General features: G+C 43.1%; 1 protein-coding gene across 1 annotated transcript in view; it reads left to right on the forward strand.

Moving 5' to 3' along the window:
• The window catches only part of CEP290 (centrosomal protein 290), a 245,302-nt gene that overhangs the window by 38,420 nt on the left and 183,960 nt on the right, over positions 1 to 22,922 (forward strand). The window contains exons 13-17 of the mRNA XM_040344166.1: positions 2,215 to 2,378; positions 4,549 to 4,711; positions 7,439 to 7,539; positions 14,766 to 14,853; positions 20,815 to 20,927. Of these exons, the coding sequence (XP_040200100.1) occupies positions 2,215 to 2,378; positions 4,549 to 4,711; positions 7,439 to 7,539; positions 14,766 to 14,853; positions 20,815 to 20,927 (629 nt within the window). The remainder of the gene's footprint in view (positions 1 to 2,214; positions 2,379 to 4,548; positions 4,712 to 7,438; positions 7,540 to 14,765; positions 14,854 to 20,814; positions 20,928 to 22,922) is intronic.

Genomic DNA, 22,922 nt, shown 5'->3' on the forward strand with positions numbered 1-22,922 from the left:
TAAATAGCCCAATTTTTTTTTCCAAAAATTTTTTTTTCTCAGTTTAGGCCGATACGTATTCTTCTACATATTTTTGGTAAAAAAAAAAAAAAAATCGCAATAAGCGCTTACAAAATATGGGACAGAATTATTATTATTATTTTTTTTTAATTTTTTTTTTTACTAGTAATGGCGGCGATCTGCAATTTTTTTTTTTATTGGGACTGCGACATTATGGCGGACACATCGGATACTTTTGACACATTTTTGGCGCCATTCACATTTATACAGCGATCAGTGCGATAAATATGCACTAATTACTGTATAAATGTGACTGGCATTCAAGGGGTTAACACTAGGGGGTGAGGAAGGGGTTAAATGTGTGCCTGTATTGTGTTCTCACTGTGTGTGGAGGGGGGGTGACTGGGGGTGGTGACCGATCTGTGTCCCTATGTACAAGGGACACAGATCGGTCTCCTCTCTCCCCTGACAGGACGTGGAGCTCTGTGTTTACACACAGAGCTCCACGTCCCTGCTGTCACCGCCGATCGCGGGTACCTGGCGGACATCGCGACCGCCAGGCACGCGCATCGGCATCTCGGGGACGCGCCGCCGCCGGCACGCTCGCGCGCCCCCAGTGGCCGCAGGAATACAGGACGTCATATGACGTCCTGTTGGATATTCAGAGCCACCGTGAGGCCGTCATTTGACGATGGCCCGGGGCTCAAGTGGTTAAAGACCAGACTTTATGATTGGGACCAGGTAGGTCACCATCATCAGGTTCTGAAAAGAAAATTTTGCCTTTGAATGGAAATATTTTTAGAATGTACTATGCTTCGTCTGTCCCTGCCTCTGTTCTGCTGGGCACCACTTCCTGGGTAGGGCTACTGTTGTGGCAGTCCTCCCTGGAAGTGTGTACCTGGACCCTTCGGTATGTCAAAACATCCTGCTGCATCCTTCTCTGTGACTGCTTTCTGGAATTTCAGTATGGTCTTTGTAGGCCAATGGGAAATCATTTGCTTAACCATTAACCCATGTTGGGGTTTCAGGTTGTTTAAGTCTGGATCATCAAACTATGCATAGTCTGTAGTATTGATAGTCCAGCTTCCTGTGTCCACACATCCAAAAACCTCTTTCAAAATTCTAAAACGCTTTCCCCTGACTTTGGTTTACAAGCTATGGCATATAGGAAGGGGAGTTTTATTGTTAAAGGCATTATTTATCAACCTTTACTGTTTTTGGAACTTCAATATCATTTATGGATGCTACTTTAGTCTAATCAAATACACATGTGTCCGATGACACCAGAAATTGTGCTGCTTTGCTAATCTAAGGTCCACTCTGGTTTCCTTTTAAACAGAGTTTTAAAAAATGAATTCCAGTCGGGTAGGTATAGCTTTCCGTGCTAAGGACCAAACCGCACTGACTGTATGTACATTTTAATTTTACTCGCATTTTAACAATCGCCGACATACATTTTGACGTCCGTTGACATGCATGTGTAGCGTTATGGTGTGAGAAGGACACATTGGAAATTATTGTTTTTCCCGTGTCCTTCCGTTGATCTGCCTTTTGCAGCTGTGCTAAAATGCAGATCGATGCACTGATGTGAATTGGCCCTTATAGATGGGCATGCAGCTGCATGTCACAATACTAATGGTGCAGCCTGCTTGTTTGCTCCAGCATAAAGCCAAGGGAAACATATTACGCAGCTTAAGATTTAGGGTCATTTAGAAAATATACTAGAAACTGAGCTGTTACGGCAGCCAGATGCAATAACGGTCAGCGTGGCCAGTAAGAGTCTCTAAGCATGAAACGAGTGTCCTCTGTTTATAAAAGCAAGGGTTTTTCAGTTGACAGGAAGGAATCTTTAACCACTTCATTACTGGGCACCTAAACCCCCTTCGTGCCCAGACCAATTTTCAGCTTTCAGCGCTGACACATTTTGAATGACAATTGCGCGGTCATACAACACTGTACCCAAATTATATTTTTTATCATTTTTCCCACAAAGAGCTTTCTTTTGGTGGTATTTGACATCTCTGGGAGGGAGGGAGGGAGATATTTTTTTTTTTTTTATAAAATGTTTTCCTTTTACAATCACTTTAATGGTGAATAAGCAAAGCATTATTTTTTTATATAAAATATTTAATTCCTCTGCCTAACAATAGCGATATTTTTATTTTTCCAGAAAAATTTAAATTGTTTAATTGTTAGTGGCTCTTTTCACTTTAGGAGATCCTCAGCATTATCAGTCTGGGGAGTTTCAAGCAAAACTGCAGCTCATGGATCAAAAACTTAGAGAAGCAGAACGTGTTGCAGAATTGGCAGAAAATGATGCCCGGCAAAAAGACAAAGATCTGGTTGATGCCCTGAACCGGATGAGAGACTATGAAGCGGTATAACATTTTACATTTTTTTTCTCTTTTATATTTAAGTGTTTTTGGCAATGAATGCACAGTAGCCAATAATTGTTTGCAAAAGCAGACTTTCAATCTCGATGGATCTAAGCTGCTTTATTTTATTACATGTGTTCCACACACGTTTTGTTTTATGTATTTTTTTTTTAAATAACTTTCAAGGCAGATGGGGTTCTGTGCATGTGAAACACATTTTGTGTATTTTATCTCCATTCATCTGTGCAAATTATTTTTTTGTCAAAATGTAGAATGCTTTAAATGAGTAGAAATGTGAACATTACAAATGACCGTAAAGCACGGATCTCATTATGCAATTTATGTGCAGTTTTAAAGAGGTTGTGACCCTAAGGTCCCCCCCCCCCCCCCACTATAGTCCTTAGATCGGTGAAGGAGAGCGCCGGGTGACCACACAGCGGCGATTTGAAAAAAGCCATTTGGCTGCAGAATAAAATAAAAACAAAAACACTATGTAATACATCTTGTTACAGAGTAGGGAGACTTCTGCTGGTGTCCCATGGAAGCAAATGCCGACAGACTTCAAAACACAGTGCAGCCGGTGACAGCAGGTTCCTGACATAAATGAACCACTTAAGGACCTGCCAACGTCATTATACTGTGGCAGGTTGGCTCTCCTGCGCGGATTGCCATAGGTGTATGCCGGCCGCTTTAAAAGCGATAGAGATATCTATAGGGGGCTTGTGTGAGGCTGATGCGCGTGAACTGCGGCCACGATGTTCATCTGCTATCCGCGATCGCTCCACAGAGAGCCAGAACGGGGATCTGTCAATGTAAACAGACAGATCCCCCTTCTGACAGGGGAGTGGAGAGAGATCTTCTGTTCCTAGTGATTAGTAACGGCAATATGTCTCCTCCTTCAGTCAGGCCTATCCCCCCAGGAAACACATTTAACCCCTTGATCGCCCCCTGATGTTAACCCCTTCCCTGCCAGTGAAATTTACACAGTAATCCGTGCATTTTTATAGCACTGATCGCTGTATAAATGTCAATGGTCCCAAAAAAAGTGTCCGATCTGTCCGCCGCAATGTCGCAGTCCTGCAAAAAATTTGCAGATCGCCGCCATTACATGACACAAGTATGAAAATAATAAAAATGGCATGAAATCTATTCCCCATTTTGTAAACACTATAACTTTTGCGCAAACCAATATACGCTTATTGCGATTTTATTTTTTATTTTATTTTAACCATATTGGCCTAAACTGATGAAGACAGTCTTTGTGCAGGTGCATTTTTACCAATGGACTATGCCAGGTCCCAATGGCTGATCGGAGCCTGTTGGCATATCTGTGCCATAATGGTGGCACTGAGAGGGTATCCAATCACCTATAACCCATCATCCATCAATTCCTTTGTCGTCTACTCCAGTGGCTGCTGCACAGAGAAGGCTTTTTACCTTTATGCATAGACTGCATGAAGGTAAAAAACCTTGCGCCTTTAGAACCACTTTAAGGTTGGGTTCATATATGCGCGCATTGGATGCGGTTTTCACTGCATCCAATTCGTATGACAGGCGAGTGTGACCAGCTCTCATTTCATACAGGTCTGGGTCGGCCACAGAGCAGATTGCAAAAGGGTCTTGTGTGTTTTTGGGTCTGGTTCAGGTAGAAATTCAGGAACAAATTTGCACCTTAATCGCATTTGTCCTGGTGAACAGAAACACACTGGACCCCCAGGCACAAAACCGTGGCCGCACATATGTGAACCAGACCTAATTGTGCAATTTAATGTCCAGATTAAGTGGAAATTTTATCTCTACGGTGTGTTTTAATAGGTTCCCAAAAATGAGTCAGCTTTGAGTTGTTGCTAGTGGGTTTGATTATTTACCAGCTTCCTTTTTATATTTGCGGGGATTTAGCAATCTACCACCATGACCATTATGTGTATTCTAACTTCCAGATAAGGTTGGCAAGTATGTGTTTTTTTTTTTTTTTGTTTTTTTTTTCAAAACATGCTACTGAATCAGTAAACTGAGCCCATGTTCCTTTGGTTAATATGCTGCTGTGTGTGTATATAGATATTATTTACTAAGCTGTCATATATGATGTGTGTACTGTGTATGGAAGAAAGACTTGTAAATGTGGTATATTTGTTTGTAAACTGTTCTTCAACCTATGTTTGTTTATTTAAAGGGAGTTTATGGCTTAGAAGAAGCAGTTGCTGAAATTAAAGATCTAAAGACTCAAATTAACTTAAGAGATCGGGAAATCGAGGCGCTGACTACAGATGTTAACAGACTTGAACTTAAAGTGAATGATGTTCTTGATGAGAATGAAGATCTAAGGGAACGATTAGGTTTGTAGCTTTTTTTTCAATGCATTCAATTTCTTGTGTTGCTGTAGACCCTACTTGAGAGAGTGTGTGTGTGTGTGTGTGTGTGTGTGTGTGTGTGTCTCTATCTCTATCTCTATCTCTATCTCTATCTCTATCTCTATATACAGTGAGGAAAATAAGTATTTGAACACCCTGCTATTTTGCAAGTTCTCCCACTTGGAAATCATGAAGGGGTCTGAAATTGTCATCGTAGGTGCATGTCCACTGTGAGAGACATAATCAAAAAAAAAATTCCAGAAATCACAATTTATGATTTTTTTTTAACTATTTATCTGTATGATACAGCTGCAAATAAGTATTTGAACACCTGTCTATCAGCTAGAATTCTGACCCTCAAAGACCTGTTAGGGCTCTTTCACACGTCCGTTCCGTTCGTCCGTTTTTTGGACGTCCGTTAACGGACCGCAATGCTTCCCTATGGGCTAGCGTCCGTTAGCGGATGAGCATCCGCTAACGTCCGTTAGCATCCGTCTGCGTTCAGTTCCGTTTTTTTGGACGGAAGAAAACCCTATTTTTCTTCCGTCTAAAAAACGGAACGGACGAAAAACTGACGAAAAACTGATGGAAAAACGGATCAACTGATGAAAAAAAAACTGATCTGAAAAACTGAACGGACGTGTGAAAGAGCCCTTAGTCTGCCTTTAAAATGTCCACCTCCACTCCATTTATTATCCTAAATTAGATGCACCTGTTTGAGGTCATTAGCTGCATAAAGACACCTGTCCACCCCATACAATCAGTAAGAATCCAACTACTAACATGGCCAAGACCAAAGAGCTGTCCAAAGACACTAGAGACACAATTGTACACCTCCACAAGGCTGGAAAGGGCTACGGGGGAAATTGCCAAGCAGCTTGATGAAAAAGGGTCCACTGTTGAAGCAATCATTAGAAAATGGAAGAAGCTAAACATGACTGTCAATCTCCCTTGGACTGGGGCTCCATGCAAAATCTCACCTCGTGGGGTCTCAATGATCCTAAGAAAGGTGAGATATCAGCCCAGGACTACACAGGAGGAAGCTGGTCAATGACCTGAAAAGAGCTGGGACCACCGTTTCCAAGGTTACTGTTGGTAATACACTAAGACGTCATGGTTTGAAATCATGCATGGCACGGAAGGTTCCCCTGCTTAAACCAGCACATGTCAAGGCCCGTCTTAAGTTTGCCAATGACCATTTGGATGATCCAGAGGAGTCATGGGAGAAAGTCATGTGGTCAGATGAGACCAAAATAGAACTTTTTGGTCATAATTCCACTAACCGTGTTTGGAGGAAGAAGAATGATGAGTACCATCCCAAGAACACCATCCCTACTGTGAAGCATGGGGGTGGTAGCATCATGCTTTGGGGGTGTGTTTCTGCACATGGGACAGGGCGACTGCACTGTATTAAGGAGAGGATGACCAGGGCCATGTATTGCGAGATTTTGGGCAACAACCTCCTTCCCTCAGTTAGAGCTTTGAAGATGGGTCGAGGCTGGGTCTTCCAACATGACAATGACCCGAAGCACACAGCCAGGATAACCAAGGAGCGGCTCTGTAAGAAGCATATCAAGGTTCTGGCGTGGCCTAGCCAGTCTCCAGACCTAAACCCAATAGAGAATCTTTGGAGGGAGCTCAAACTCCGTGTTTCTCAGCGACAGCCCAGAAACCTGACTGATCTAGAGAAGATCTGTGTGGAGGAGTGGGCCAAAATCCCTCCTCCAGTGTGTGCAAACCTGGTGAAAAACTACAAGAAATGTGTGTATATATATATATATATATATATATATATATATATATATATATATATATATATATATATATATATATATATATATATATATATATATATATATATTGTACCTATGTATGTACATAGGTATTTTCTGATCATTCACTTGCTGTAAAGTTGACTTAATGTGTGTATCCACTTTTTGTTGAGAAAAAAAACATTCCCCTCCTAAAGGCAGATTCCTACCTTTTTTTCATAATTCATAATTGTCAATCGGCTGCTGCACTTGCAGGGCTCTAATGAGGAAAGCTGCTGGGCCTGCATCCCTTTTTAGATGTAATTTCCTATTGGACGTATCTCACCAAAAATGAAATTTTGTTACAGGGGATGTCTGAAAATATGACTTTATCTTATTGTAGACTTCGGGGAAAATTGGTGAGCCAACCACCCAAGCAGAAAATTGGGTTTCTGGGGGGGCTCTGTATACATTATGTGTACAGAATTCCTCCAGGTATCCATATTGCATTGCATTTTCAGAAAATGACAGAGCCACAGATTGAAAAGGAACGTTTTTTTAATAACATTCAATTACGACTTGTGTCACAATTGTATACGCTATATTATTTTTCTTTTATTTGTTATTTTTTTCCCCTATGAAAATGGAGTTACTTTGCTTTTTAAATAGTTTATATCTGTGTTAATTATAATCTGGAGTAAAAAATTTGTTTTTTAAATTTATACAGTATACATTTAAAAAAGACACTCTTTATATTAATATCCAGCCAGCAGGTGGCGCTCTAGACTGCTTTTTGCATGGTTTCCAGTTTTAAGGTAATAAGACAGAACAGTGACTCATTCCTCCCCACTGTTTGAGGGTTCTATCCCAAATCTGAAGGTTTCAATCAGACAGTAGTATCTGAAAAGAAATGCCATTACCTGTTGGCATCAAAAGGTATAATTTCACTGTTTTCTTTCAGGACTTGATCCTAAAGCTGTGATGGATTTAACTGAATTTAAAAATGTTAAGACTTTCAAACAGCAGCAATACAGAGCGGAAAACCAGATTCTTTTGAAAGAAGTAAGTAACTTTTATTTCAACAACCAATTTCATGTTTTGGTGTTTCATAGAAACCCATACAGACATGTATAATGTTTGAAGCTGTGTCTATTATCATATAGCAGCAGGAAGGGTTAGCATAACCTCTGGACCAAAAATAAAATCCCATTTCCCTTGAGCTAGGATTCTCGAATCCTCTCTCTCCCTACGCCCGCACCCCAGCCCTTGGTGACTGGCAGCAATGGTTAAGTTGCGTTACTCTGCAGAAACCATTTGGGGTCTGAGACAATTCGCTACTACATTGCCTGCCGCCACCACAATAACCTTAAAATCAGATCAACTTTTGAGGTTCGATCATCGATCGATCATCAAATATTTCAATCATTCAACACAGCTCAAGCACATATCATGTGCTTTGCTTAACACTAGATCAGCAGTTAAACACCGATCAGAAATCCATGATTTCTTACTACAATACGATCTAGACTGCCTCTTTATTACGGAAAGTTGGCTGTCAGACGATTGCAACACCATTCTCGGAGAACTGGTGCCAGCAAACTATCGCATCTTAACGGAAAATAGAATAGGGCAAAGGGGAGGAGGACTGGCGGTGATTCATAAGTCGCATATTGCAATCACTAAACCGGTCCTTCAAAATCCTCTTCCTTTCATGGAAACCCTTACGCTTCAACTTCAAGCTCATTCTCAGGAGACCGTTCATATTCTCCTCTGCTATAGGCCCCCTGGGCCCAAATCGCAGCTGATTTCAGCATTAACGGAGTTCATTTCCACCTACACCCTTAGCGGTAATCATCTTTTGCTGCTCGGGGATTTCAATTTGTGGGCTAACTCCTCACAGGATCCCATCGCGGATGCCTGCATCAACCACCTGGAAGGATTGGGACTTCAACAACTTATACGCGGACCAACGCATGCTTCAGGTCACACACTCGACCTAATTTTCAGACAAAATCTGAAAATTAATATTGTGGGAAATGAACCTTTGCCATGGACAGACCACCATGCAATCAGCTTCATAATCCCCAGAACTCCATTAGTCAGGAAAGTACCCAAGCCGGTGACAATACACTGGGCTAGATCTCAGAGGAAGCTCCACTCGGAACTCTTCAGATCCACCCTGGGAAACCGAATTGGGGCTATTCCTCCTCAGCTAGCAGCCTCAGATACTTTGGATGCCATGAATGCAGCTCTGCTACAGTCAGCCGACTTAGCAGCACCAAAGCGCAAACTTCGCAGCCGGGAAAATAAGTCCAGCTGGTTCAATAACCAACTGTCGATATTGAAGCAAGAGCGCAGAAGGGCGGAAGCCTCCTGGAAAAGAAGCCCGTCAGAAGACCACCTCAACATCTACAAAGCAGTAACTACGCGCTATCACAAGGAAATTTTCAAAGCCAAAAAACTTCACTTCTCCAGGGTGATTAACAGCGCACTGAATCGCCCTCGCGAACTCTTCAGGATGGTCACCCAGACCATGAATCCTGGATGTCTAGAAGTCCCCACTTCAGACACCCAAGAGTTCTGCAATGAACTATCGGATTTCTTCATCGACAAAATTGAGAAAATTCGGGTAAGTATTCGGCAAAACAATACTCCACTCAGCCCCGTCTTCAATCAAAACAACGACCGAACGCCTCTACAATCAACTAAGTTCACTTTGGAACCCATCTCCATCGATACAACAAAAAAACTCATTGGTCTGCTGCGCGACAGCACAGCACCGAATGACATCATTCCCACCAAGCTACTGAAGGAATGTGCCGACATCCTGGCGCCTCCGATCACGCAGCTTATAAATCAGTCATTTAAGGAAGGCATAGTGCCTTCCCCGCTGAAAGAGGGCACAATCCTGCCGATATTGAAAAAACCTTATTTGGATCCTATGGACCCAACTCACCGCCGTCCCATAACAAGTCTAAATGCTCTGTCCAAGATAATGGAGAAAGTGGTGGTAAATCAGCTGCAACAGCATCTGGACACCCACAACCTACTCGATCCATTTCAATCCGGGTTCCGCCCCGGACACGGGACAGAAACGGCCTTACTGAAAATATGGGACGATGCGCTCGAGGCCGCAGACGAAGGAGAATCATCTCTCCTGGTTCTGCTGGACCTAAGCGCTGCTTTTGACACAGTAGACCATGGATTGCTACTGAGACGACTAACAGAAGTCGCCGGAGTCTCAGAAGATGCCTTACCATGGTTCTCCTCTTTTCTAGGAAACCGATCACAAACAGTGAAACTGGGATCCTTCACGTCAGAAAAACGCACGGTGTCATGTGGGGTCCCCCAAGGATCCCCCTTATCACCAGTGCTGTTTAATATCTATCTTCGTCCTCTCTTTGATATTATCAGTAGCCATGAACTACTTTATCACTCTTATGCAGACGACACGCAGTTGTATTTTCGCATCTGCCACAAAAAGGATCATCATCTAAGTTTAGAGAATTGTCTCTCTTCAATAGAAAACTGGATGACTAAGAGTTATCTCAAACTCAATAGTGCTAAAACAGAACTCTTTATCTTCGATGCCAGTCGGAAGAAATCACCGACAACAAACTGGACACCATCTCCCATTCTGGGACAAATCATCGCCCCTAGCTCCAAAGTCAAAAGTCTGGGAGTCACGTTTGACACCTTCATGACAATGGACGCACAAATAGGGTCAGTAGTCAGCGGGGCGCACCATTTGATGCGCCTACTACGCAGACTGATTCCATTTATTCCCAAAGAAGACGTAGCAGTCGTGGTGGGATCTATCGTGAATTCCAGACTGGACTATGCAAATGCCCTTTACCTCGGGCTACCCAAGTACCAAATCGCTCGTCTCCAAGTCGTACAGAATACGGCCGCTAGACTGGTGACTGGGAAAAAATCTTGGGAATCAATCTCACCTTCACTGAGATCCCTTCACTGGCTGCCAGTGAAAGACAGAATTGCATTCAAAGCACTCTGCCTGACACATAAGTGCATCCATGGGAAGGCTCCTAGATATCTATGCGACAAGATCAAACCGCACAATTGCAGCCGCATTCTGCGTTCCACCGACCAAAATCTGGTCAAGGTTCCTATAACCAAATACAAGTCCAAAGGAGAAAGAAGGTTTGCTTTCCAGGGCCCCAGGCTTTGGAATGCTTTACCAACCAGCATTCGGTTGGAGCAAAACCACCTGTCTTTCAGAAGGCAGATCAAAACCCTGCTTTTCTGAAAGGCATGAGACACTAACAACAAGCGCCCAGAGGCGATTCAGTTCGCATGTGCCGCGCTATATAAGTTTTTCATTCATTCATTCATTCATTCATAAATAATACAATGAAATACAGTTTTCATGGTAGGGAATTGATTATATCTGCATCCAAGGGACCGCATAATTATTCAGTGGACTTTTAAAGCGGTAGTAAACCGCACTATTTTTTTTTTTTAAACCCTGTAACATAAAGGCATAATATGCTAGTATGTATCGCATACTAGCACATTATAAAAAACTTACCTTAGAATGAAGCCCTCCAGTGTCTCACTGTCACTGCTGACAGACGCTTCCATCTTCACCCAGTCTTCCTTTTGGGTTTCCATCCTCAGGTCTCTGATTGGCCGCGCCGCCATTGGAGTAGGAGTCACGAGCCGCGGCACGGAGTTCTGAAGGGACAGCACAGGTATACTGTCCCTTCCAAGCACATGCGCCGTTGACGTCACCGGCTGCATGAAGTGTAAATATCTCCTAAACCGTGCAGGTTTAGGAGATATTCGCTGTACCTACAGGTAAGCCTCATTATAGGCTTACCTGTAGGAACAAGTGCCACAAAAGGTTTACTCCCACGTTGAGGTATTTCTCTTCAGTTTTTCTGAGAGGTAGTATGCACTTCTTTCTTCTTCCTAATCCTAAAGCATGTTTAAACCAGGGATTCTATACTGAATTATAATTATATTTTTAAATGCAGGCAGTATAAGTATGATAACTGAATTTTATCTGGTAGCAGCCAATTGCAACCCACCATACAGCAGATCTCAGTCTGGGCGAGGGAGAAGCAGCACAATGTGTCAGTGAGTTGAGCCGCATGCTCATATGTTAACAAGGAGCAAACTGATAGAGAACTGAGTGACCGATGAGCTCATTAGTCTACTGCCTCTCCTTTCTCTTTTCACTGTACATTTAGAATGTGTGATATGATTAGTGAAAAGAAAACCTATGCATGGGCTGCAACATAAGGCAAACACTATTTATTATTGTAAAAAGATTCATCATGCATGTTGTACATGGTATTGGAGGATCCTTGTAGTGTTACTATTCAAGCAATAATGAGTACATTCAACCCATCACTTGGATATTAACACTCGCACAGTTTGAGTACTGCAAGTGCACGCCTCCCCATTGTTTGACTGACTTGCGTACAACTATACAACCTGCATAGGTTGACTAGATAAAGTTGATTTTTCAGCTTGGTTTCAATGAAAAAGAGAAGCAGGACACCAAAAATCTAGAAAAATGTTCTATGAGCCTAAAATGGGTTTACATATCTGAGATAAGTGACTTAACGGGGTTGTAAAGGTTTGTTTTTTTATTTTCTAAATAGGTTCCTTTAAGCTAGTGCATTGTTGGTTCAGTTACCTTTTTCCTTCGATTTCCTTTATAAATGTGTTTTTTTTTTTTTCTTTGTCTGAATTTTTCACTTTCCGTTTCTCCTCAGTTGTTCTGGCTGACTAACCCCCATGGATGATGGGGGTGACTTGTCGGTATGGTTCCTCTATCGAGATGGTTCCTGTAAGGACTGCCCAGGCGCAATCCTTGCCGACGGAAATCTCCAAACCTCGGCCGGCATCCAGGCTCATTCCTTAACATCCCTGTGGATTGGAGGATGTTAAAAAAAGAGCCAGGAGGCCGAGCGAGCCTAGCGAGGACGTGAGGCCGACTGGCCACTTACCTCAAATTCCACGTCGCCCTGGAGGTTCGGTGATTTCCGCCGGCAAGGATTGCGCCTGCGCAGTCCTTACAGGAACCATCTCGATAGCTGGAACCATATTGTCAGATCAGGGGCAAGCTTACTGAGGAGAAACAAGAAGTGAGAAATTCAGACAAAGAAAAAAACATTTAGAAAGGAAATCGAAGAAAAAGGTAAGTGAACCAACAATGCACTAGCTTAAAGGAACCTATTTAGAAAATAAAAAACACAAATCTTTACAACCCCTTTAACCACTTAAGCCCCGGACCAATATGCTGCTAAATGCCCAAAGGCGTTTTTACAATTCGGCACTGCGTCGCTTTAACTGACAATTGCGGTCATGCGACGTGGCTCCCAAACAAAATTGGCGTCCTTTTTTCCCCACAAATAGAGCTTTCTTTTGGTGGTATTTGATCACATCTGCGGTTTTTATTTTTTGCGCTATAAGCAAAAATAGAGCGACAATTTTGAAAAAAAAATGCAATATTTTTTACTTTTTGCTATAATAAATATCCCCCAAAAACATATATAACATTTTTTTTTTTTTGTCCTCAGTTTAGGCCGATACGTATTCTTCTACCTATTTTTGTTAAAAAAAAATCGCAATAAGCGTTTATCGATTGGTTTGCGCAAAAATTATAGCGTTTACAAAATAGGGGATAGTTTTTTTTTTTTTTTTTTTACTACTAATGGCGGCGATCAGCGATTTTTTTTTTTTTTTATTTTTTTTTTCGTGACTGCGGCATTATGGCGGACACTTCGGACAATTTTGACACATTTTTGGGACCACTGTCATTTTCACAGCAAAAAATGCATTTAAATTGCATTGTTTATTGTGAAAATGACAGTTGCAGTTTGGGAGTTAACCACAGGGGGCGCTGTAGGAGTTAGGGTGCACTTAGTGTGTGTTTACAACTGTAGGGGGGTGTGGCTGTAGGACTGACGTCATCGATCGAGCCTCCCTATAAAAGGGATCACTCGATCGATGCAGCCGCCACAGTGAAGCACGGGGAAGGCCGTGTTTACATACTGCTCTCCCCGTTCTTCAGCTCCGGGGAGCGATCGCGACGGAGCGGCTATAAACGAATAACCGCGCCGTCATCCTGGATCGCTCCCCGCGGGAATCCGACCGCCGCATGTAGCGGGGGGGGGGGGTACCCGATCGGACCCCCGACCCGCGGAAAGGCAAGGACGTACCTGTACGCCCATTTGCCTGTACGTGCCATTCTGTGGACGTACATATACATGCGGCGGTCGGGAAGTGGTTAATGAGGAACCGCAATCTGCTTACATAATTTCTAATAAAAACATCTTCGCCATTCTGAAGCTTCCCTCCAACCACTTTGCATATTATTTTATATATACTGTGATTCTGTACTTGCCAAATATTTTGCAATATTTTGCAGAAATCTCTCTTCACTAAGTCTGGCTGCAGCCATTTTAACTGTCTGTTCACTTCCTGGATTTACACAGACACACAGCTCTCATTGGCCCTCTTATGACTCATTCCCCCTCTCTTCCTGGCAAACTCTCAGGAGAGCTGTGCATGATGTCATAAGCCTAGGCTTTTACCAGACCAGAAACAGGAAGTTGGCAGTATGAGGTATTTACTGGCAGAAAAAAAATAGTTTTACTATCCAAAGTTACAACAACAAGGGCAGAAGATTTAATAGATCGAAAGATGAAAATATTACTGAAGGTCTGCTTTAAGAAACACATGATTCAGGAAAATAACGTAACTTGACATTTTTCTACTTAAAGCGGATGTGCCACGGGGAAAAAATATTAAATGCCAGCAGCTACAAATACTGCAGCTGCTGACTTTTAATATTAGGACACTTACCTGTCCTGGAGTCCAGCACTGATCGCAGCAGAGCACGAGCGATCGCTCGTCTCTCTGCTGCTCCCCCCGCCATCCACGCTGAGGGAACCAGGAAGTGAAGCGCTGCGGCTTCACTGCCCGGTTCCCTACGGCGCATGCGCGAGTCGCGCTGCGCCCGCCGATTGGCTCACACACTGTGTGCTGGGAGCCGAGTGTTCCCAGCACACAACGGGCGACAGACGGGAAGTCAGAAAAACCCGTCTTTCGCCCGTAGCGTGTGGCCGGAAGTGGGTGCAAATACCTGTCTTAAGACAGGTATCTGCACCCCCCCTCCCCCCTGAAAGGTGTCAAATGTGACACCGGAGGGGGGGAGGGTTCCGATCAGCGGGACTCCACTTTAGGGTGGAGAACCGCTTTAAATATAGATCTGTAAACTTGGATTTCACTTTTCATTGTTCATTGTTTGACAGATTGAACGTCTGGAGGAAGAACGAGTTGAATTAAAGCAGCATGTTCGCAAACTGGCTCAAGAGAAAGGAAAGAGAGCTGCTTCTCTTGGTAAGAAATAATGGAATTCTTGTACTGCATTAAATTTCTCACTGAAACCACAAAAAATTCTCCAGATGATGATATTTTATTTCTCCATTAGCTTTGTATGGCCACTCCTACTTGTATAGAGCCTAACGCGGTATATGATATTGGAAAGGGTATTCCACTAACTATACGTTTTTGTTTAAAAAAAAAAAACAGCCAATCCAGGCAAATTTAAATGGCCTTATTCTATCATGTTTGAGACTGAGCTAGGAAGTTATTTCTCCAGCAGTTTCCAAATGGTAAAAATGGCAAATGGTTACACAGAGGGTATTTGACTCCCTACAGCAGGCATGTCCAAAGTCCGGCCCGGGGGCCAATTGCGGCCCCCCTGGTGATTTAATATGGCCCCCCTGGGGATTTGTGTGTGTGTGTATATATATATATATATATATATATATATATAGCCATTGCAGCCTCACATGTGCCCTGGGGGCCACAAAAGATATATACCGTATTTATCGGCGCTGCCTCGGAGGGGACAGGACGTGCGCCGTCCGATTACATAAAGAGAATCTCCTGTTTACTCGGTGACGTCTGTAATAGGAAGTCCCGTTTCCTGGGATGCCATTGGATGACTGTTCTGTTTATCATAGGAGGCGGGACTTTGTATTAAAGAGGCCACAAGTCAACAAGAAATTCTCCTGTTTGTAATCTGATGGCACTTGTCCCTCCCCCTCCCTGTCCCCTCCGAGGCTACAGATGGGCATCGATCAGACTGCACTGGTAAGGCTGCATTCATGGCACATGTGAGGCTGCATTGATTGCAATGCTAAGGCTGCATTGATTGCAATGGTACGGCTGCATTCATGGCAATGGTACGGCTGCATTCATGGCAATGGTGAGGCTGCATTCATAGCAATGGAAAGCCTGTGCGTGTTATACGCTGATAAATACGGTATATACAAATAACACGCCCAAGCTTAACCTTAGTCCTGAGCAGCGCTCAGGGATTTGTTGGGGCCACAAAAGAGATATATACAGTATATCCGAATAACACACCTGACCTCATCTCTTCACCACACACAGCTACAAAGGCAAGATAATTCTTGTTGGGCAGTGTATTAGTGCTCAGGCAAACACACTTAGATCAAATTTTAATGGTTCAAAGAATGTCAGGCAAAATGGTCGGCCCTCGAGCATGTTCACTTTATCAAATGTGGCCCTCTTTGAAAAAAGTTTGGACACCCCTGCCCTACAGGCTCTCTAAGGTTTGTCCTGTTGCCTCAGTAGATTGCAGGCACAATTGTAGTTCAATTGGCTCATTGATCCATATCTTCAGGTATTGCCCCTCCTATCAAGTCATATTGGAACCAAACTTTTAAACTAAACTCTGAATTCACTCCATCACCAATTTTGCTATCTGCAGAACTAGCTCTCCTACGTTTTAGCATAAATTGTATCCCTAAGCCAGTTGGAGCAATAGTTCTACAAGTTCTTGTATCTGCTTAACCTAAAGTGTTACTAAACCCACAGCAGTAAAATCAGTCTGTATTTACAGTAAAGCATGCTTGTTATAATCACGGTGGCACCTAAGGAGTTAATCCCCTGCATTGTGTAAAACATCTTCTTGATCCTCCTCTTGAAATGTTCCCTTAACATGTTCGGATAAGACAGTGCAACTGGAGTCAGGCTGCACATGCTCAGTTTGGTGTGTATTGCTAGAGTTTTTTTTGTTTTGGGAGAGTGCATGCAATCGGCACTGTCCAGAAGGGTCAGGGGTTCTGCATCCTGATAGGACAGCCAGTGCAGTATGAAAACTACTCCTACAAGCTTTAACCTGACACTTATAGAAGTCATAAGACTGCTATATACAGCTGATGAGAAAAGGTATTTAGCAGTTTATATTTACTAAAACGATTGCATTTCGATGTTCTGTGTACTGTGGGAGACCAGATATAGTGAATTCAGGGTCTTGGGTTTAGTAACACTTTATTATTACACGGAATTGGAAATATCTAATTGTGCCTAATGTGTCTTGCTATAATTGATTACTTAAACCGTAACTGTGCACTTGAACATCTGTATGCTCTAAAAAATGACATTCTTCGTAAATTCATATCATGGAATCGTTGGATATCATTGAAATCCCATATAGGCTGATTCGTTTGCTTTATCATCCCTCCTCCAAAATGCTTTATACATTTCCATTGGTTGCTTTAACTATAGTACATACTGTAGCTGTCTATAATACTTTATATGCTCCTTTATTTAGTGGCATTTCTCTTGTTTACGCTATTGTTGACACTTTTACTCCCTTACACCTGTAAACAATTTTTCAATAAAAAGATTGTGGGGGAGGGGGTAATTCATCTCTCACCAAACCTTAACACGAGGATCAGCAAAAGCAGCCCAAAGGGTGGCGCCGTTTGAATGGAACTTCCCCTTTATAGTCCCATCGTAAGTGTTGTACGTCATCACGCTTTGGGCGGTATTTGCCCTGAACATGTGTATGCAAGGCTTGAAAGGAATCCCGTCGGGGGGGGGGGGGGGGTTTCTGCCGAGAAAACCGGTTGTGTTCGAAGCATTATTCACAAATTTAGTCTACCTGTATAGTATGTATGGACGAGAAATCAGGCTTTTTCATTTCCCCTTTTTTTTTCTTTACTGTACAGAATGATTTTTCTGCTGAGTCTCGATTGCCGTCACAGTGATGTATATGTTTTGACAGGATAATGTGGCTCAGATTAGTGCCCTGTTAAAATGTGTGGGATTCAGAAGCATATCAGAGGTTATGTCCCTTTATTTGCATATGAACTGCTTATAAGACTTATGCAGGTCTGAGATTCCTATCATTTTGAGGCAGCCATATGTTCTTTATGTCTATATTGCTATTAATGCCATATGTTGCTCTAAGGTGAGGGCCTGATGTTGAAAATAATCGACTCTTACCCATCTTGTGAATCTAGAATGATAAGGAGTCTGAATTTGGAAGGTATTTTGACTTTTTCTACCATCAGTTGGGTGTCCTGGGAAAACTGGTATGTGTAGGACACCTACGTATATCCAGCTTCGTTTTGTATTCCACTCTTTCCAAGCGGGTGATGATCTTTATGATCTAGTGAAATGTCTTTTCTGAGAGTAGATGTGCGGAGAAGGAAATTCCTTACAGATTTGTGGAAGACTAAATAGAACAGAGTTATCTTGGTCTGCAAAACATTCATACAAATGTGAGAGGTAATGGCTACAGAAGTACAGCTAAGAGGCCCATAAATAGTATGAGGCCAGTAAATAAACATGGAATCGGATTCATCCGTTGCTGGCAAGTATGAGGCGGCGTCATCACCGACTAGAGACCATGGCCCAAATTCACGTAGATCGGCAAAAAAAAGTGCGGCGTAACGTATCTCATTTGCGTTACGCCGCCGCAAGTTTTTCAGGCAAGTGCCTTATTCACAAAGCACTTGCCTGTAAAGTTGCGGCGGCGTAGCGTAAATCACCCGGCGGAATTCAAATTCGGAGGGTAGGGGGCGTGTATCATTTAAATGAAGCGCGTCCCCGCGCCGAACGAACTGCGCATGCGCCGTCCGTAAAATATCCCAGTGTGCATTGCTCTAAATGACGTCGCAATGACGTCATTGGTTTTGACGTGGACGTAAATTACGTTCAGCCCCATTCAAGGACGAGTTACGCCAACGACGTAACTTTTATAAATTTCGACGCGGGAACGACGGCTATACTTAACATTGGCTGCGCCTCATATAGCAGGGGCAACTATACGCCGGAAAAAGCCTACCGTAAACGTCGTAACTTTACTGCGTCGGCCGCGCGTACGTTCGGGAATTCGCGTATCTAGCTAATTTGCATACTCAACTCGGATTTCGACGGAAGCGCCACCTAGCGGGCCAAAAAAAAAATGCACTTAAGATCCGACGGCGTAAGAGACTTGCGTCTGTCGGATCTAATGGATATCTATGCGTAACTGATTCTAAGAATCAGACGCATAGATACGACGGGCCAGATTAGGACTTACGACAGCGTACATGGCGCTGCCCCGTCGTAAGTCCTTTAAGAATCTGGGCCCTTATAATTTACATGATATGATTCTATACTCTGGGAAGACAGAATGTGTTATTTTATGTCCAGGAACTTTGGATTTGTAGTCCATGTCATAGACTTCTGCTCTTGTGTCACCTGTTAGTGATTAAAGTCCAACTCCGGCTTCCAGACAAACACCACTACTTTCAACTAGTTTGTCCTCCTTCCTCTTTAAAATATTTCATACTTTTTTTTTTTTTTTTTTTTTGTTTCAGTTCACTTTTTCAAATAAAAGCTGCTCTATGGATAAGCTAAATGTAACCTCATGGCTGAGTACTTACTGGCTGTACAGGCCAACAAGGGGGCGTTCTGTTCACTGTTCTGCATTAGACTAGTATTCCCCCCCCCCCCCCCCGGTGTCACATTTGGCACCTTTCAGGGGGAAGAGGGAGCAGATACCTGTATACTACAGGTATTTTGCTCCCACTTCCGGGCATAGATACCTGAGCCACCTGCGGGTATCTACGCCACTTCCACCACCTTCTCCGCCCCCCCCCCCGTTGCCTTCTGGGAGACACACGGGTCCCAAAAGACAGCAGGGACCAGTGGGATTGCGCAGCGCAGTAGGGAACCAGGAAGTGAAGCTACAAGGCTTCACTTCCTGATTCCCTAAGACCCCTTTCACACTGGGGTGTTTTTTAGGCGCTTTGGCGTTAAAAAAAAAAAGCACCTGAAAGAAGCCTCATCTGCAATCCCAATGTGAAAGTCCGATTGCTTTCAGAGCCCTTTAACACTATCGGCGCCCAAAAAATGCTGGTAAAGCTCCGCTAAGAATCCTTTCACACTGGGACATTTTCAGGCGCTTTAGCGTTAAAAAGCCCCTTAATGGGAAGGGGCGCTTTAGGAGCGGCGTATTCAATGTTCCTAAAGCGCTGTGAAGAAATTGCTTGCAGGACTTTTTTGATGCCCTGCCAGCACAGCACCACAGTGTGAAAGCACTCGGGCTTGCAGATGCAGCTTCTTTCAGGGGCTTTACAGACGTTTTTTTTCACGCCAAGACCCCTTTCACACTGGGGCGTTTTTCAGGCGCTTTAGTGTTAAAGCACTTGGGCTGGCTCCTAAAAAAAAAATCGCAGAGGTGATCAAATACCACCAAAAGAAAGCTCTATTTGTGGGAACAAAATGATAAAAAATTCATTTGGGTACAGTGTAGCATGACCGCGCAATCGTCATTCAAATTGCGACAGTGCTGAAAGCTGAAAATTGGCTTGGGCAGGAAGGTGCGTAAGTGCCTGGTATGCAAGTGGTTAAATATTATTTAGTACTAGAAAAAAGAGAAGAAAGTAGGATATTGGAAACATCCATTCTTTTTGTTGGTGTAATTTTGTTGCAAAAAATACAGATGCCCTGTAGCAGAAAAGTAATTTAAAGAGCAGCAATTTAAAGCGGAGCTCCACCAATTTTTTTATTTTTTTTTTTTAAAGTAAGCAGCTACAAATACTGCAGCTGCTGACTTTTAAATAAGGACACTTACCTGTCTAGTGCGCTCGCGATGTTGGCAACCGAAGCCAAACTTTCCCGGGTGCTGCCACTGCCATCTTCGGAAAGACCCCTTTCACACTGGGGCATTTTTCAGGCGCTTTAGCGTTAAAAAAATAAAATAAAAAAAAAACACCTACAAAGCACCTGAAAGAAGCTGCATCTGCAATCCCAATGTGAAAGCCCGAGTGCTTTAACACTAAAACACTGAGTGTGGTTGACAGCCGCGGAAGCCAATGACTCCCACTGCTGTCTCTCAGCCACTGAGGAGTGAGAGAGCCAAGAGAGCCTCTGATCTTGTGCACATTGCTGGATCAAGATCTGGATCAGATAAGTATAAGGGGCAGTGGCACAAAAATACCTTCGGTCTTTACAATCACTTTAATAGCTATGTGTTTTTTTTTATTTCAGGATTAACGGCTGATGACTTGTTCTTGAATGGAAGTTCCACTACAGACCCCAGTTTTAGACCGAGAGATTCCAGTTTTGTTGTCCTGGATAAAACGGGCGAAATTAGGGAAAAGGTAAAAATATCTTGTAAATCTTTACATGATCATTTATTTTTAACAGCAAATCAGATGTCAATAAGAATATTGCAAAACATAAGGTTATTTACTTGAGAGGTGGGGAAGACAGGTAATGTATTTAAAGTTGGACTCCATGCAGATATAAAAACAGTCATACAGCATTGTATTCATTATTACATTCTTAAATGTGTTTTGTTAAATGTTTAGCAAGTGTTTATTTTTGACCCGATATCGGCCTCTGGAAATCCTCTACAGCAAAGCTCAGACTCTAAGAAGGAGAAGCAGCACAAGATAGCAGTCAGTTGAGCTGCAGTTTTCAAGCGCTAATAAGTAGCATACTGATTGGAGGAGAGAGCAGAAAGAGTGACTTATCAGTGTACTGATTCCCTGCCCAGTTGTAGACTGGGGGAGGGATAAAACTGTAATTGCAATTTAACTGAAGCAGAGAAAAATCAGACCATCCCTGCCAGCAGTGTTCATTTTGTCGCTAATTCATCAGCAGCATATTTCCAGTGACAAAAACAAAGATAAAAGTACCCCGCATTTTCATAAATTGCTGAAAACTATGATGAAAATCAATTCCATTTTTGTCAAAAATGAAAATGTGGGGGAGGGGCGTTTACCCACGTGAACCTCCGGTTTCTTTGGAGCTCTGCCTGTAGAGTTTTTTTTTTTTTTTTTTTTTTTACTGCCTCTGCTCCCAGCAAGCAAGGTAGCGAGTAGCGATCATAGCGTGCTTAGCACTGTGCAGCCAGCATTACATGCCTCCTCAGATGACCGTTCAAAGCACTGTGCATTACAGGCCTCCTGAGATCTCCCAGGTCGCTACAATCCAGAGCACTGTGCATTACAGGCCTCCTCAGACCGCCCAGAGCACTGCGAGTGTGTACATTACAGGCCTCCCCTCAGACCACCATCCAGAGCACTGTGTGCATTACAGGCCTCCCCTCAGACCACCATCCAGAGCACTGTGTGCATTACAGGCCTGCTTTGACTACCGGCATCCAGAGCACTGTGCATTACAGACCTCCCCTCAGACCACTGTCCAGCATTACAGGCCTCAGACCACCGTCCAGAGCACTGTGCACTACAGGCCTCCTCTGACCACCATCCAGAGCACTGTGCAGCATTACAGGCCTGCTCTGACCACTGGCATCAAGAGCACTGCATTACAGGCCTCCACTCTGACCACCATTCAGAGCACTGTGCACTACAGGCCTCCTCTGACCACCATCCAGAGCACTGTGCAGCATTACAGGCCTGCTCTGACCACTGGCATCAAGAGCACTGCATTACAGGCCTCCACTCTGACCACCATTCAGAGCACTGTGCAGAATTGCAGGCCTCCTCCAACCACTGTCCGGACCAATGTGCATCATTACAGGACTCATCATACCATGGCCTAAGCACTGTGAATTACAGGCCACCTCAGACCATCCACAGCCGCTAAATCTGTATCTGTGAGTTTGTTCAAACCATAATACAATTTTTATTCTAGGAGTATATAATGAGTTTTTAGAGAAATGCTTAAATGCATTACAATTTAACTAAACCCATTCGATTTTGGTTGACTTAAATGTACTGCAGTCTTTTAGTCGACAAAAACAATTGCAGATGGCTTAAATGGGACTAAAACTGAAATGACATTTTAGTCAAAAGATTATGACTAAAACTAAATCAAAATTTGATGCAAATTAACATTGCCTGCCAGACAGGGCTGTGTTGTGTTTCCGATTTATGTAATACACAGAATTGGATGGACATAAATTAGCAGGCAAAATGGCTCCAATGTATATGCATTTCATTTGTGTGTTTAGCTTTTTGCCTGAAGTTTAGCCTTAACGACTAACAGAATTTTACTGCTTTTAGAAACGAACTATTAACTTTAGATATACATGTGAAAGAGCCGATTTTACTTTTCAGGGATGTAGAGAATAAGATTATATATCATGTGTAGGCTGTATGCTTTGAGGCTGGGTTCACACTGGTGCG

Source organism: Rana temporaria, chromosome 3 (assembly GCF_905171775.1).
Source record: "Rana temporaria chromosome 3, aRanTem1.1, whole genome shotgun sequence".
NCBI classification, from domain to species: domain Eukaryota; kingdom Metazoa; phylum Chordata; class Amphibia; order Anura; family Ranidae; genus Rana; species Rana temporaria.